Source organism: Pan paniscus, chromosome 2, assembly GCF_029289425.2.
Source record: "Pan paniscus chromosome 2, NHGRI_mPanPan1-v2.0_pri, whole genome shotgun sequence".
In the NCBI taxonomy this organism is placed as follows: Eukaryota; Metazoa; Chordata; class Mammalia; order Primates; family Hominidae; genus Pan; species Pan paniscus.
Genome location: NC_085926.1, coordinates 99,470,256 through 99,485,837, shown reverse-complemented (window position 1 = coordinate 99,485,837; position 15,582 = coordinate 99,470,256). Strand labels below are relative to the sequence as shown.

The following is a 15,582-nucleotide window of genomic DNA, read 5'->3' as shown; positions in this document are numbered from 1 at the left end:
ATAACATCCCCTAATCATACCCTACCTCCAGATACTATCATATTAAAGATTAGGTTTCAACATATGAATTTTGTTGGTGGGGAGAGAAGGGGACACAAATATTTAGTCTATAGCACTCCCAGAGCAATATAATCTTATAACCACAACTGAGTTGAGCTACTTCATTTTTTTTTTTGCCATTTAAATGGCAAAAAATACAATAACTTTTGCACCAACCTAATAGTTTCAGTTAGCCTGCTTAGTCCAGTTTTAGCAAGAATCCTGTTAGGGCTGGGCACAGTGGCTCATGCCTGTAATCCCAGCACTGTGGGAGGCCAAGGCAGGAGAATTGCTTGAGCCCAGGAGTTTGTGACCAGCCTGGGCAACAGAGCAAGACCTCATCTCTACAAAAAGTTTTAAAAATAGTGAGGTTTTGGTGGCACTTGCCTGTAGTCCCAGCCACTCAAAAAGCTGAGGTGTGAAAGTCACATGAGGCTTGGGAGGTCAAGGCAGCAGTGAGCCATAATTGTACCACTGCATTTCAGCATGGGTGAGAGTGAGACCCAGTCTCAAGAAAAGGAAAAAAAAAAAGGAATCCTCTTGAGTCATTTTAGTGAAAATCTCCATCCTTGATAGCTGAAAACCTTTGATATCTGATCAAATTCCTCACCCTCCATGCATGATATCTTATCACCCTGGCCTGCCTTAGCAAGAATCTCTCTTAGCCTGTATTAGTTAGGGTTTTCTTAGAGAGACAGAACTAATAGGATGTGTGAGTGTGTGTGGGGGGGGGGCGGGGGGGGGGTGAGGGAAGTTTATTAAGTATTAATTTACATGATCACAAGGTCCCACAATAGGCTGTCTGCAAGCTGAGGAGCAAGGAGAGCCAGTCTGAGTCCCAAAACTGAAGAACCTGGAACCGATGTTCAAGGGCAGGAAGCATCCAGCACAGGAGAAAGATGTAGGCTGTGAGGCTAGGCCCATCTCTCTTTTTTCATGTTTTTCTGCCTGCTTTATATTCGCTGGAAGCTGATTAGATAGTGCCCACCAGATTAAGGGTGGATCTGTTTTCCCCAGCCCACTGACTCGAATGTTAATCTCTTTTGGCAACACCCTCACAGACACACGCAAGATCAAAACTTTGTATCCTTTAATCCAATCAAGTTGACACTCAGTATTAACCATCACATAGCCCTGATATTTTCTTTTAGTAATTTTTCATCCACTGACCCCACCTTGCTCCTTGGCTATAAATCTCCACTAGTCCTTGTATTCAGAGTTGAGCCTGATCTTTCTCTCCTACTGCAAATTCCTCACTGCAGTAGTCCTTGTATAAGATCTTCCTTACTGTCTTTAACAAGTATATTAGGCCATTCTTGCATTGCTATAAGGAAATACCCAAGACTGGGTAATATGTAAGAAAATAAGTTTAATTGGCTCACAGTTCTGCAGGCTGTACAGGAAGCATAGCATCAGCATCTACTTCTGGAGAGGCCTCAGGAAGCTTACAATCATGGAAGAAGGTGAGGGGGGAACAGGCATCTCACGTGGTAAGAGCAGGGGCAAGCAAGGTAAGGAGAGTACCACACACTTGTAAATCACCAGATTTTTTGAAAACTCACTATCATGAAGACGGCACCAAGCCATGAGGAATCTGCCCCCATGACCCAAACACCTCCCACCAGGTCCCACCTCCAGCATTGGGGATTACAATTCAACATGAAATTTGGGCAGGGACAAATATCCAGACTTTATCATTCTGCCCGTGGCCCAAATCTCATGTCCTCATCACTTTGCAAAATACAATCATGCCTTTCCAACAGTCCCCCCCAAATCTTAACTCATTCCAGCATTAACTCAAAAGTCCAGAGTCTCATCTGAGGCAAGGCAAGTTCCTTCCATGTATGAACCTATAAAATAACAAAGAAGTTAGTTACTTCCAAGATACAATGGAGGTATAGGCATTGGGTAAATATTCCTATTCCAAAAGGGAGAAATCAGCCAAAAGAAAGGGGCTACAGGCCCTATAGAAGCTTGAAACCTAGCAGGGCAGTCATTAAATTTTAGAGCTCCAAAAACAACCTCCTTTGACTCTATGTCCCACATCCAGAGCACATTAGTATAAGGGGTGGGATCCTAAGGCCTTGGGCAGCTCCACTCCTGTGGCTTTGCAGGATCTAGCCCCTACAACTGTTCTCACAGGTTGTTGACAGCCAGGAGCTTTTCTAGGTACAGGTTGCAAGCTGCCAGTGGCTCTACCACTCTGGGGTCTGGAGGATGGTGGTCCCCTTCTCACAGCTTCACTAGGCAGTGCCCCAGTAGAAACTCTGTGTTGGGCCTCCAACTCCACATTTCCCCTTGGCACTGTACTAGGAGCAGTTCTCTGTGAGGGCTCTGCCCCTATAGCAAGCTTCTGTCTAGACACTCGGCTTTTTTTTTTTTTTTTTTTTTTAGACAGGGTCTCACTCTGTTGCCCAGGCTGGAGTGCAGTGGCACCATCATGGCTCACTGTGGGCCTAGGCATTCCAGGCTCAGTCTTCCCAACTCATCTTCCTGAGTAGGTGGGACTACAGGTGTGTGCCATCATGCCTGGCTAATTTTTGTATTTTTTGTGGAGATGGAGTTTTGCCATGTTGCCCAGGCTGGTCTTGAACTCCTAGGCTCAAGTGATCCACCTACTTTGGCCTCCCAAAGTGCTAGGATTACAGGTGTGAGCCACCATGCCTAACCACTCAGGCTTTTTCATGTATCCTCTGAAATCCAGGCAGAGGCTGCCAAGCCTCAACTCTTGCACTCTGTGCACCCAGAGGCTTACCATCATGTTGAAGCCCCCAAGGCTTATGGCCTGCACCCTGTGGAGCTGTGGCCTGAGCTGAACCTGGGTCCCTTTGAGTCCTAGCTAGAGCTTGAGTAGCTGGGATGTGGGAAGCAGTGTCTGAGGCTGCACAGGGCACTGGGGCCCTTGGTCTGACCCATGAAACCATTCTTCCTTCCTAGGCCTCTGGGCCTGTAATGGGATGGGCTGCCTCAAATGTCTCTGAAATGTCTGTCCTCAAGGACTTTTCCCACTGCCTTGGATATTAGCACTTAGCTCCCTTTCAGTTATGCAAATATCTCTAGCAAGGGGTTACTCCAGAGCTCACTTGAATTCCTCTCCTGAAAAAGCCTTTTTTCTACCTCATGGGCAGTTTGCAAATTTTCCAAACATTCACGCTCTGCTTCCTGCTTAAATATAAATTTTAAATTTGAGTCATTTCTTTGCTCCCACATTTGAATGTAGGCTGTTAGAAGTAGCCAGGTGACATCTTGAATGCTTTGCTGTGTAGAAATTTTTTCTGCCAGATACCTAAATCATCACTCTCACGTTCAAACTTCCATAGAACCTAGGGCAGTGGCACAATGCAGCCAAGCTCTTTGCTAAGGCATAACATGTGTGAACTTTGCTCCAGTCCCTAAGTTCCACATTTCCATCTAAGACCTCGTCATCCTGGTCTTCACTGTCCATATCACTATCAGCATTTTGGTCACAACCATTTAACCGGTCTCTACGAAATTACAAGCTTTCCCTCATCTTCTTGTCTTCTTTTGAGCCCTGCAAACCATTCCAACCTCTGCCCATTACCCAGTTCCAAAGCTGCTTCCACATTTTCAGGTATCTTTCTAGCAACATCTTTCTCCTTGGGACTAATTTTCTGTGTTAGGGTGTTCTTGCATGCTATAAAGAAATACCTGAGACTGGGTAATTTATAAAGAATAGGGGTTTAATTGGCTTATGGTTTTGGAGGCTATACAGGCAACATGGCACTGGCAACTGCTTGGCTTCTGGGAAGGCCTCAGGGAGCTTTTATTCATGGTAGAAGGTGAAGGGGAGCAGGCCACTCACATGGCAGAGCAGGAGCAAGAGAGAGAGAGGGTGGGGGAGGCACCACACACTTTCAAATGACCAGATCTCACTAGAACTCACTATTGTGAAGACAGCACCAAGCTATGAGGGATCTGCCCCCATGACACAAACACCTCCTACAGGGCCTCACATCCAGCACTGGGTATTACAATTCAACATGAGATTTGGGTAGGAACAAATATCCACATCTAAACTATATCAACAAGTGTCATAAATAATTTATTTCTGAACATACTACTCCTTCTCAGTCTTTCAGCTGTAGCTGAGCTAGCCTTCTTTCTCCTGCCTGAACACCTTTGCATAGGCTGTTCATTTGCCTGTGACTTTGTTCCCCTAGCCAACTACTATTGTTCTTCAAACTAAGCATCATTTTCTTTGGGAAATATTCCCTGAACCCCAAGGCTGGTTAGCTCTCATGGTAGATACTCCATGGCACCCTTTCCTTTTTTTTTTTTTTTTTTTTAAGATGGAGTTTCACTCTTGTCATCCCGGTTGAAGTGGAGTGGCACGATCTTGGCTCACTGCAACTTTTGCCTCCCAGATTCACGTGATTCTCCTGCCTCAGCCTCCCAAGTAGCTGGGATTACAGGCACTCGCCACCATGCTTGGCTAAATTTTGTATTTTTAGTAGAGATGTGGTTTCACCATGTTGGCCAGGCTGATCTCAAACTCCTGACCTCAGATGATCCGCCCACCTCAGCCTCCCAAAGTGCTGGGATTACAGGTATGAGACACCGCGCCCAGTCTCCTTTACTATTTAACACTCTTCACATTTGTAATTTCTCAGCCATTGTAAACTCTGTAAAGAGAAAGGCAATGTTGGGGTTGTTTGCTACGGTGTCCCAAACACCTAGTCTTGACTGGCACATAGTAAGCACTCAGATATTAGTTGAAGATGTGAGTGAACATACGCACAAGACCAACAAATTTATTTAAAATTTATTTTTCTTCAGACCTGGTGAACAGGGAGTATAACAAATTTTAACAAAAAACATAAACATACAAAGAATGCAGTTTGCTTATGATGTTTAATTTTTATGTTCACTTGTAATTTTACTATGGTATTATTATAGAAATCAAAGATTGATTCAATATCTAATTTTTATCAATTGCCATTTTGTTGTCATTATATCAAACCACAGCTTTTTAAAAGAAAGATCTTCACACTTAACTAACACTGTAAAATATTAATGATGACACTGAATTCCCAGTTCATCAACAGGCTACAAAAGAGAATATGTTCACTTTTCAAAAAAGCAACAAAATGGCCAGGTGCAGTGGCTTATGCCTGTAAGCCCAGCACGTTGGGAGGCCAAGGTGGGTGGATCACCTGAGGTCAAGAGTCCTAGACTAGCCTGGCGAACAGCCCATCTCTAGTAAAAATACAAAAATTAGCTGGGCTTGGTGGCATGTGCCTGTAGTCCCAGCTACTTGGGAGGCTGAGGCAGGAGAACTGCTTGAAACCGGGAGGTGGAGGTTGCAGTGAGCTGAGATGGTGCCACTGCACTCCAACCTGGGTGACAGAGACTCCTCCTCCTCCTCCAAAAAAAAAAGCAACAAACCTGGCCATGGCCATGTGCAGTGGCTAATGCCTATAATCTCAGCACTTTGGGAGGCTGAGGTGGGAGGTTCGCTTGAGGCCAGATTTCCATACCACCCTGGGCAGCAAAGTCAGACCCTGCCTCATAAAAACCAAATAATAAAAAGTAACAAATCAAACCTCAAGCCAGAACATCATATTGTGTGTGAGTTGAAAGTGTTCTTTTTTCTTCCAGAATCTGTATTAGCAAAGTTGCAGAAGGACAAAAAAATCTTAGATGACAAAAGTAGTTTAAGCACTTTGCTTTCTTTTTGTGGAGCTTCTAGTCACTATTGGCATTCGAGAGAAATTAATGGTTGTTCTGGCTTTTAAAGCTTTTTTAAAGTACTTAAAAATTGACTGAAGGCTAGAGGAAGGGGCTAAGATGTACTTTTCTGTACCAGCAGAAACCATAGGAAATTCCTTTTTGAAAACAGTAGCTGCAGGTTTATCCAAAGGCTTAGGACTTGTCACCCATTCACGGCAGTGGTGCTTTATCCATGCTAATAATTGTACATCACTTCCCAGCTGGTGTCCTACATGATGTTCAGAGTCGATAAGTGCAACAGCATATACTTTGCTCATCACTTCCCACCTTCTACGAACAAGCAAGTCCATAAAAACCAAGCCTCCATAACCATGTACAATGAAGGCAATATCCTTGCCTTCAGTCTTTGAAATGAAGTAATCCCATATGTAAGCCGTGTGTTCTTCGGGGGTGTTGCTGCATCTTTTTGGAATGCATTTGGGAGGATGCTGGAGAGAGAAAAAGCTCCCACCTTGAACCATTTTTAGAGAAGATGACTCAATATTTTGTGTTAAAAGGCCTTTCCACTCTTTTTCCACCTTTGGTTCCACAAAATTATCATTGGGGTTTAGCACAATTACATCATAGTGTGCCTGCAATGCCATTTGAATACATGGTATCTGACTTCCATGTTGGAGACCATGATGTATTATTGCCTGTTGACTCCACTGACCAGCTCGAAAGACCCCATGGTCTTGAAGAAGGATAAGAAGAGCAGAATGGTGATTTGTTAATGCTTTCTCGCTCATGAAAAAGAAGCTTCTTGGTTCTTCTTTATCAGCCTCAGGTGGGATATATACTTTTTCTAATTTGCACACTTTCTCCAAAAGCTCATAAATGTATTGTTCAAGCAAATGGCCAAGGGCCTGGTAGCGCTTGCTATTTTTCTCAAGGACATTTTCATAATAGTTAAAGACAAAAGGCCTTTGTGTCTCAGTGTGTCTGAATTCATCCTTTTCATTGAAGTCATATTTAAGTTCTCCTAGTAAGTCAGATTGTTCAATAAATTTTTGGAAGCTCAGCTCCTGTGTCATTGGTAACCACTGAAAGTTAAAAGAGTAATAGTATATAAGTGCTAGCAAAAGTAAAATGAAAATTTCAGCTTGCCAAATTCTTCCTATGGCACATGATGCTAAATTAAGCATGTCAGAAAGACATTATCCTTCTAACCTATGGTAAAGACGTCAATTCAAAATAATTGTGAATGATTCAAAGCAGTGAAAGACTGAATATATGAAGAGACAATGGAGAGACCATATGTAAATATGGATTTTTTGACATAACCTGCAGCAACCTGCCCAGGAAGCCAACCCCTCATTTACAATAAACAACTCAGGAAGTCAGTCTGGTATGTCAGACTGGCAGGAAACCAGATTTCTATCACTAGTGAAAATTCAGGAAACTAACCAGTAACTTCTATAACAATTGGTGCCAAATGGCAAGAACTTCATTAATAACTGACAGCTTTCATAATTTTGTCCCTATTTCCAACTTGAGACCAACCAGAGAGAGCCAAATATGTACCCCTAACCAATCACGCAAGATGTCCCCATTTCTAGTTAGCTCACCTACAGCTTCCCCATGACAACCTGCAATCAGGGCAAATGTGAAGTCTTCTCTTTTTTCCCCCACTATACAGCTCTCCTACTCTTCTGCCTGCCTTGAGTCTCGCCAAAACACAAGTGATAGTGGTGGACTCCCTTGCTACAGCAGGCTCAGAATAAATAGGCTTTTCTCATTTGGTTGGTCTTCATTTATTTCTGCAGAAGATATTTAATAACTTTTGCTGTTAAATGAACAGCAGAAGATAGAAGCGGGAGTGAAATGTGAATCAGGCAATGGAGATTATGATCAATTCAGCGAATACTAGAAGATACAGTTATTCTGATGTCTGAGAAGGAAAAAAATAGGCTAGATGAGAAGTTAACTTAGTTGCTGTAGGTAGAGCTTAAAGCGGGGGAAAAAAGGCTTTGAAAGGTTAAGTGGCTTTCTCTAAAGCCAAACAACTATGAAAGAAGATTGTGTATGAGGCTGACTCTCAAATGCACTTTCTTAACAGATATATTAACACTCTCCCTTCTTAATTTCTTAACACTGACACTGGCAAGCTACAACCTACTTCCAATAAGTTGCACTCAAAATGATTTTCAGTGCAACTTGAGTTGCTATTAGGCCTAAGGCAAAATTCAAATGGTGGTTGCTTGGATGTCTTAAATCTCTTTTAATTTTTTTTTTTTTTTTTAGATGGAGTCTCACTCTGTTGCCCAAGCTGGAGTGCAGTGGTGTGATCTTGGCTCACTGCGACCTCCACCTCCCAGGTTCAAGCAATTCTCCTGTCTCAGCCTCCCAAGTAGCTAGGATTACAGGCATATGCCACCACATCTAGCTATTTTTTTTGTATTTTAGTAGGTTTCACCGTGTTGCCAGACTGGTCTTGAACTCCTGAGCTCAGGAAATCCACCTGCCTTGGCCTCCCAAAGTGTTAGGATTACAGGCATGAGCCACCACACCTAAATTTTTAATTTTTTTCCCCATTTCAATAAGCTGGTCTAAGATTTCTTAACTCCCTTCTCACTTTCTAAATCTTATTCTCTGACCCCTCTAATCCAACAGGTACTTTATAAAGGTTTTTGGTTGTCCAAAGCACTATCCACACTGCTCTCCATTCCTTCCTTTTCTGTGAAAAATGCTTCTAGTCTTTGCTGATCTCAGGTGTTATTTTGGAGAGACAGGGTCTGACTCTGTCACCCAGGATGGAGTGTGGTGGTGTGATCACAGCTCACTGCAGCCTCGACCTTCTTATCTCAGGGAAAAAAAAATATTAAAAGAGATTTAAGACATCCAAGCAAGCACCCCCTCAGCCTCCCAGGTAGCTAGGACTACAGGCACATGCCACCGTGCCTGGCTAATTAAAACAAATTTTTTTTAGAGATGGGATCTCATTATGTTGCCTAGGCTGGTTTGAAACTCCTGGGCTCAAGTGATCCTCCTGCCTTGGCTTTCCAAAGCGCTGGGATTACAGGTGTGAGTCACCATGCCCAGCCTCTCTCTCAGATGTTATTACATAATTAATTTACTTTTTCTAAAGTGTAAATAATTGACAGACTTAACTATCTTTAAAAAAAAAAAAAAAGACTTGAAAATGGATGCAATGCACGGCAAAAATCCATGCTTCAAAAATCCAAGATTTTTTTTTTTTTTTTTTTGAGACAGAGTCTCGCTCTGTTCCCCAGGCTGGGGTGCAATGGCACGACCTTGGCTCACTGCAACCTCCGCCTCCCAGGTTCAAGCTATTCTCCCGCCTCAGCCTCCCAAGTAGCTGGGATTACAGACATGTGCCACCACGCGTGGCTAATTTTTTGTATTTTTAGTAGAGACAGGGTTTCACCATGTTGGCCAGCCTAGTCTCGAACTCCTGACCTCAGGCGATCCACCTGCCTCAGCCTCCCAAAGTGCTGGGATTACAGGCGTGAGCTACTGCGCCCAGCAAATCCAAAAATGTTTTACATTGAGGCCGTGGTGAAACAATCTAATGGGATGTCACAACCTTGTTCAAAATTTTCAATGGTGACGTTTGTTGACTTCTTGTTTCCAGACTGGCATGTAAAAATCTTGGAAGTTGCTACTCAGTCCTAACAACAAGTAAAAAGCTAGACAAACCAAAAATCAACAGCTCTTCTTCATAAGATCCATAAAATAAGTAAGGTTACTGGGCATACTACTGCCTCCAAAATTGGAGGGACTGAAAGCAAGTGAATGTAGAGAATCACAACTTACCAGAGCAGAAACTAGCCGCTGAAGCCTCCAATGGAACAAGTACCAGGATAGGTAAACCTGAAGGATCAGTGTGGACAAGTCAGAGGGACCTAGCCATTCCCTCTTCCCCGCTCTCCAATTTTTTTTAAGCTCCTGGATCTCTCACAGGTCCTCAGGGTGATTATCCATGCCTCTGGTAGTGGGTGGGGAAAAGGAGCCATTTTGAAATACGCCAGAGCATTTTGTTCTTCTTAACAAGGTCTGCCCTCAGGAGAAGGTATTTAATGAGAAGCTAACCTGCTGGGGTTTTATCAGAGCCTAACTGACTTGGGGGAAGGGAAATACCCAACTCTAGCCCACTCTAGCTACCCTGCCCAATCCAAGAGGGTTGTAGTGAACTGAGACCTGTGAAGTTCACAGTCTAGATGCATAGGCTTACTAAAATTCTCAATGGTCTCCCTTCTCACTCAGAATGAAAACTAAGTTCTTACCATGGCCGACAAGGTCTCACATGGCCCTTAGCTCTCCAATGTCATTTCCTACCACTCTCTCACTGGCTTACTTATCCAGTTACATGATCTGGGTCTTAGCTCTTTCTCAGGTGTCATTTCCTACCACTCTCTTGTTTACTTCACCATAGTCGCACCTGGTCTACTTTGCTGTCAATTTGTGAAGGAAGCTCCTGTTTTAAGGGTATTCACTCTTGCTATGCCCACAGCCTGGAATATTCCTCCCCATTATAGATATCTATAGGGCTTTTATTTTAAAGTTTCTGCCCACTTTTTATCTCATCAGAGTGATTTTCTTTGAGCAGTCTATCTGAAAGAGCAACTCTCTCCCTTTTTTTTTTCGGGACTTATTACCAACTGACGTATGTTTGCTTACTGTCTACTTCTCTCCATTAGAATGTAAGTTCTATGACAGCAGGAAAAGGGACTTTGTTTTGTTCACTACTGTATCTCTAGTTCTTGGAATAGTGTCTGGTGCACAGTAGGCACTTAAATATTGTTAGAATTTTACAATTTTTTGCCAAGCACATAAAGAAGTAAGCACACTTTAAAAGTCCTCTAGCAATATATTAATACATAAGAGAAAGATGCAAAGCTTTTGAAAAATTATAGAGACTTCTTTTATAATTCTAAACTTAATAGATGTCAAAGGTTTATTAATTATTCTTAAAGAATATTCCATCCATCAATTTATATATGCTTTGTCTTTTGCAAATCAAGATAAACCATCTCTCAAGCAAATTCAACATGGTTCATCAAAATAAAAAGGGAGAGAATCAAACAATTTTTATGCTTAATTTTCCAAAGACTGGATTAGAATAAGATAGTGTAGGGGAGGAAAAATAATTATTTCCTTAACCCTCATGAGTTCTTAGTTGGAATGAACCCTTGTAACAACAGAAAAACAAAGAAGTTTATTAATGCATGCAGCGCGTATCACCTTAGAGAAACCTAAATGCGGAGTAACTCAAAACAGTGGCTTACAACTCTGGCTTATGTTAAGTATCTTCAACAAAGAACAATAAATTTCTGGAGAGAAGAAAGAACAAAGGAAAGAGTTTTAGGCTTCCAAGGGTGAGAAACTGTGGGAATGTAAATCTACAGAAGGAAACTAATACAGTAAGGTTTGTTTGCAGATTCGTCTGGGGCTTTCTGGGCTGGTAAGAGCCTAGACAGAATTTATGTCCTGCCTTTTAGGCAGAAAAAGGAGCGAGCGAGCTTTCCCTCCTTAATTGCCTTCAGCTCAAAAATAATTTTTATATAAAAGAGGTATATTTTGGCCTGGCGCAGTGGCTCACGCCTGTAATCCCAGCACTTTGGGAGTCTGAGGCAGGTGGATCACGAGGTCAGGGGTTCGAGACCAGCCTGGCCAACATGGTGAACCCTTGTCTCTACTAAAAATACAAAAATTAGCCAGGCATGGTGGCAGGTGCCTGTAATCTCAGCTACTCGGGAGGCTGAGGCAGGAGAATCACCTGAATCTGGGAGGCGGAGGTTGCAGTGAGCTGAGATCGTGCTATTGCACTCCAGCCTGGGCAATAAGAGCAAAACTCAGTCTCAGGGGAAAAAAAAAAAGGCATATTTTGAGGTGACATTCTGGTTTCCTTCAATAGTTTACCTTCAAGAATAAGAAGACTGTTAGAGCTAGAAGGGACCTTATTGATATTCTTAGCTAACATGTTTATTTTATAAATGGAGAAGTTGATGTTTTCAAAGGTAAAGTGGCATGCCCAAAGTAACTGAGGCAGCTCAGGAGCCTGAGAGATTTTTTTTTCCCCTTTTTTGACTTTTATTTTAGGGTCGGGGGAATGTGCAAATGTGTTACAAGGGTAAATTTTGTGTCACTGGGGTTTGGTATACAAATGATTTCATTACCCAGGTAGCAAGCATAGCATCTGACAGGTAGTTTCACAACGCTCACCCTCCTCCCACCCCAAGATTAGTTTTCACCAAAGATTTAAAAATGCATAGTATTTGACTTTTTATTTCATTCATTTACCAAAAATTTAGTGAGGCCATTTGGTAGGCACTTTGTTTCCTATGTCAAGTACTCCAGTCGTTTTACGCAGAATAAAATTTTAAAAAAGGAGAACAGCATATACGCATTAAAGAAAATTTGAAATTAGGCTTTTCCAGTATCCTGGATTAGGTGGTGACACAGCTGTAATGATTTGTTCTAGGTGTGGTTATTTCTTAAAAAACAATTGTGAAAATATATATAACAAAATTTACCATTCTAACCATTTTTAAGTGTGCAGTTCAGAGGCATTACGTACATTCACATTGTTGTGTAACCATTACTGACATCCATCCACAGAATGCTTTTCATCTTACAAAACTGTAACTCTATACCCATTAAACAATAACTCCCCATTCTCCTCATCCTAGGCACTAGCAACCACCATTCTACTTTCGATCTCTCTGAATTTGACTTCTCTAGGTTAGGTGTGATTATCTTTAAAGAAGAGGGTGGGTGGGACACCAGAATCATAGATGCAAATAACTTTAATTAGCGTATTTGGATTTTTAAGGAACCCCTTTCCTTTCTAGGATCAAAAGTGGTTACATTTAACAATATTTACATTTTTCACAGGTGATTAGTAAGCTTTTATAAGAAGTAATTTTATAATCTGAGAAGTTAGGAAATCCCCTGGTTACAGAGTAATAATCTAATACAGTAATTATAATCCTTTTTTATATTTAGGAACAAGGTCCTTTTGTATATACCATGCCATTAAGAAGCACAGAATGGAGAATACTTTTACTCAGAATATTTAAAAATATCTAATGATACTTTTTTTTTTCACAATGAGTAAGTTTTCATTTATTTTCATATTTAGGAAAGCAAAACAAAACAAAAAACCTCTAGAAAATATGTTTGAAAGAAAGAATACTGTTTTGGTACAAAAGCAGCACTATTTTTCTTTTCCCAACACAGAAAGCAAGTATGCAGTTTTTTAGAAAAATAATAATGCCTGTATTACAATTCCATTTAGTAAATTGTAGAAAATAATAGTGGTTGTAAAATTATATCTGTAGAAATTTCAAAATTAGATGAAAGTACATAATGTCCCTCCCCACTGTTCACCTCTCCCTAGGGAACAAAAAAGTTGTATTTAATCCACCAGAGGCAAGGACACATAGAAAAAAGAATATTAGAGATAGGAAAAAGAAAAAAGCAGATGTCACTAAGTGTTGGTTTTACCAAATTGGAGTATGCAACAGAATCGTCTGGGAAGTTTATTTTTTATGTTTTTTGGAGACAGGGTATCTGTGTGTCGCCCAGGCCGCAGTACCGTGTAGCGATCATAGCTCACTGCAGCCTCAAAGTCCTGGACTCAAGTAATCCTTAAATCTCATCTTCCTCAGTAGCCGGGACTATAGGTGTGCTCCACCGTGCCCGGGTCATTTTTTTTTTTTTTTCCGAGACAGTCTGGCTCTGTCGCCCAGGCTGGAATGCAGTGGCCTGATCAAGGCTCACTGCAACTTTTAACTCCATGGGCTTAAGTGATCTTCCTGCCTTAGCCTCTTGAGTACCTGGGACTACAGGCATGCGCCACCACGTGTGGCTAGTTTTTAATTTTCTTTGTAGAGAGGAGGTCTCATTATATTGCCCAGGCTGGTATCAAACTCCTGGGCTCAAGGGTGAGTCATAGCATCTGGCCTGTATATTTTTGTGGAGAGGGGGGTCTTGCTTTGTTGCCCAGGATGGTCTGGAATGTCTTGGCTCAAGCTATTCTGCCTCGGCCTCCCAAAGTGCTGGGATTACAGACGCGAGCCACTGTGTCCGGCCCAGCTTGACTTTAGAGTCAGTTAAGTTCTTTAGTTAAAAAAGTTAATTTGGGCCAGGCGCAGTGGCTCACGACTGTAATCCCAGCACTCTGGGAGGCTGAGGCGGGCGGATCACGAGGTCAGGAGATCGAGACCATGCTGGCTAACATGGTGAAACCCCATCTCTACTAAAAAATACAAAAAATTAGCCGGGCGTGGTGGCGGGCGCCTGTAGTCTCAGCTACTCGGGAGGCTGAGGCAGGAGAATGGCGTGAACCCAGGAGGTGAAGCTTGCAGCGAGCCGAGATTGTGCCACTGCACTCCAGCCTGGGCGACAGAGCGAGACTCCGTCTCAAAAAAAAAAAAAAAAAGTTAATTTGTGAGGAAACTGAAAATTCAATTATTTTTCAGAAAGCAATGTTTTTGTTAAACAGAAATTAACCAAATAAAACGAAATCCTTACAGTAAACTTCAATCCCAGCAAGACTTAAAGTATTTCTGCTTTGCAGTCATTCCTGCCATGTAGAACACTTCCCCAGGCCCAACACCCCACAACACCTGGGGCCTTACCTCTACCTGGGGACTGACCACATTATAATTAAGAAGGCTTGACTCACGATGAAGGGGACTGCTCTAGTGGACGAGTTGGGCCGATCCCTTTATTGACTCCGTTAGGATGGGAGATGGGGGTTGGAGGGATAGGCGTTAGGGGTATAAAGGGGCCAGCTTGGGAATCAAACCCTACTTCCAGAGTCCCTTCGGGCTTTGAACATGCCAGAAACATTTTCCCTGCTTAGAGCACTGTGCTGAATTTTGTTAAACTTGTGATTAAATCGTCATGAAAGCTTACACGTGCATTTAAAAATTATTCAGATATGCACCATTAGGGATAATCAGGCTAATAGTACCAGATGTTGAGTTCATTGAGGACTGGGTTAGTCCCTTAAGTATCGTGGTAAATGTTAATTGAACAAATTCCAGTTTATAGCCACCCACTTTCTGTCATATCAGCATTTCAGTTATTGAAAAATTAAGTTCTAGCTTTTCTTTTAAGGAACTTTAAAAATCACAAGTTCGAATTTTAAAAAGGAATCCTAAGGCATTTTTCCTTGTCTGCTGACATATTTCCACAGCAAATGCTAAACTAATAGCTAGGCTATTATTAGCTGATTTTGCCACCTTAAAATCTTTTGGTTTCTGAGTTCGAGGAAAGGCGTTGGGGGCAAATATGTAAGAGAGGCTGTGAGGGATGTAATACTGCAAACGCTAACGTTTTGTTTTCCTAGTTGTTTGGCCACCTCGCGAGATCCAGTGAACCGGAGGAGTTCCTGTTTTTCCCTTTTAATTTTTGTCAATCTAATCTTCAAAGTCAACAAAGCTAAAATCGAGCACCCAGGTGGTTCACCTCCCCAGAGGGGCTCAGATCATGAAATAAACGCCACCAAAAAAACGCTGGAAGAAGCAGCACACAGTGAAAAGTCCCAGGAAGTGATTTCCGGTCGAAGGTGGGAGGGGCGGCTGATTTCCGGTCGAAGGGCCGGCGACGGCTCTTGCGCAAGCGCGCTTCGCACTTTGCTGGCTTTTTTTTTTTTTTTTTTTTTTTCCTTTCCCCTCCCCCTCCCTCTCCCAAGCCGGAGGGGTCCTGAGGTGACAGCGCCTGCAACTGAAATTTCAGCAGCGGGAGAAGATGGACAAGAGAAAGCTCGGGCGACGGCCATCTTCATCCGGTGAGAAAGGGTCGGAGAAGGGCTGAACATATTGTCTCCTACCCGGGGGA

The 15,582-nt window shown here is 42.3% G+C and overlaps 2 protein-coding genes across 11 annotated transcripts in view; one reads left to right on the top strand and one right to left on the bottom strand.

Moving 5' to 3' along the window:
* Nucleotides 1–3,752: 3,752 nt before the first annotated feature.
* LOC100987245 (putative protein ARB2BP) lies at nucleotides 3,753–15,350 on the bottom strand. 2 transcript variants are annotated; one of them, XM_003821926.3, is made up of 3 exons: nucleotides 14,376–15,350; nucleotides 9,547–9,718; nucleotides 3,753–6,812 (listed from the first exon to the last, which is right to left on the bottom strand). In XM_003821926.3, exon 3 carries the CDS (start codon nucleotides 6,801–6,803, stop codon nucleotides 5,715–5,717), a length of 1,089 nt encoding a protein of 362 aa, XP_003821974.1. In that variant the 5' UTR covers nucleotides 6,804–6,812; nucleotides 9,547–9,718; nucleotides 14,376–15,350; the 3' UTR covers nucleotides 3,753–5,714. The 2 variants fall into 2 exon arrangements, with proteins under 2 accessions (XP_003821974.1, XP_054966191.1); XM_055110216.1 differs by having other exon boundaries at nucleotides 15,077–15,312.
* Nucleotides 14,522–15,582, top strand: part of SENP7 (SUMO specific peptidase 7) — a 201,596-nt gene continuing 200,535 nt past the window's right edge. For 8 of the 9 annotated variants that reach the window (XM_008975419.5, XM_003821924.6, XM_003821922.6 and 5 more), the window contains exon 1: nucleotides 14,522–15,532. In XM_008975419.5, the coding sequence (XP_008973667.2) occupies nucleotides 15,493–15,532 (40 nt within the window). In that variant the 5' untranslated portion in view covers nucleotides 14,522–15,492. The remainder of the gene's footprint in view (nucleotides 15,533–15,582) is intronic. The other variant, XM_003821923.5, reaches the window with a different exon arrangement.

What these genes read in the sequence shown, in the direction of transcription:
- LOC100987245 (XM_003821926.3), bottom strand. Translation starts at nt 6,803, where the DNA reads ATGACACAGGAGCTGAGCTTCCAAAAATTTATTGAACAATCTGACTTA.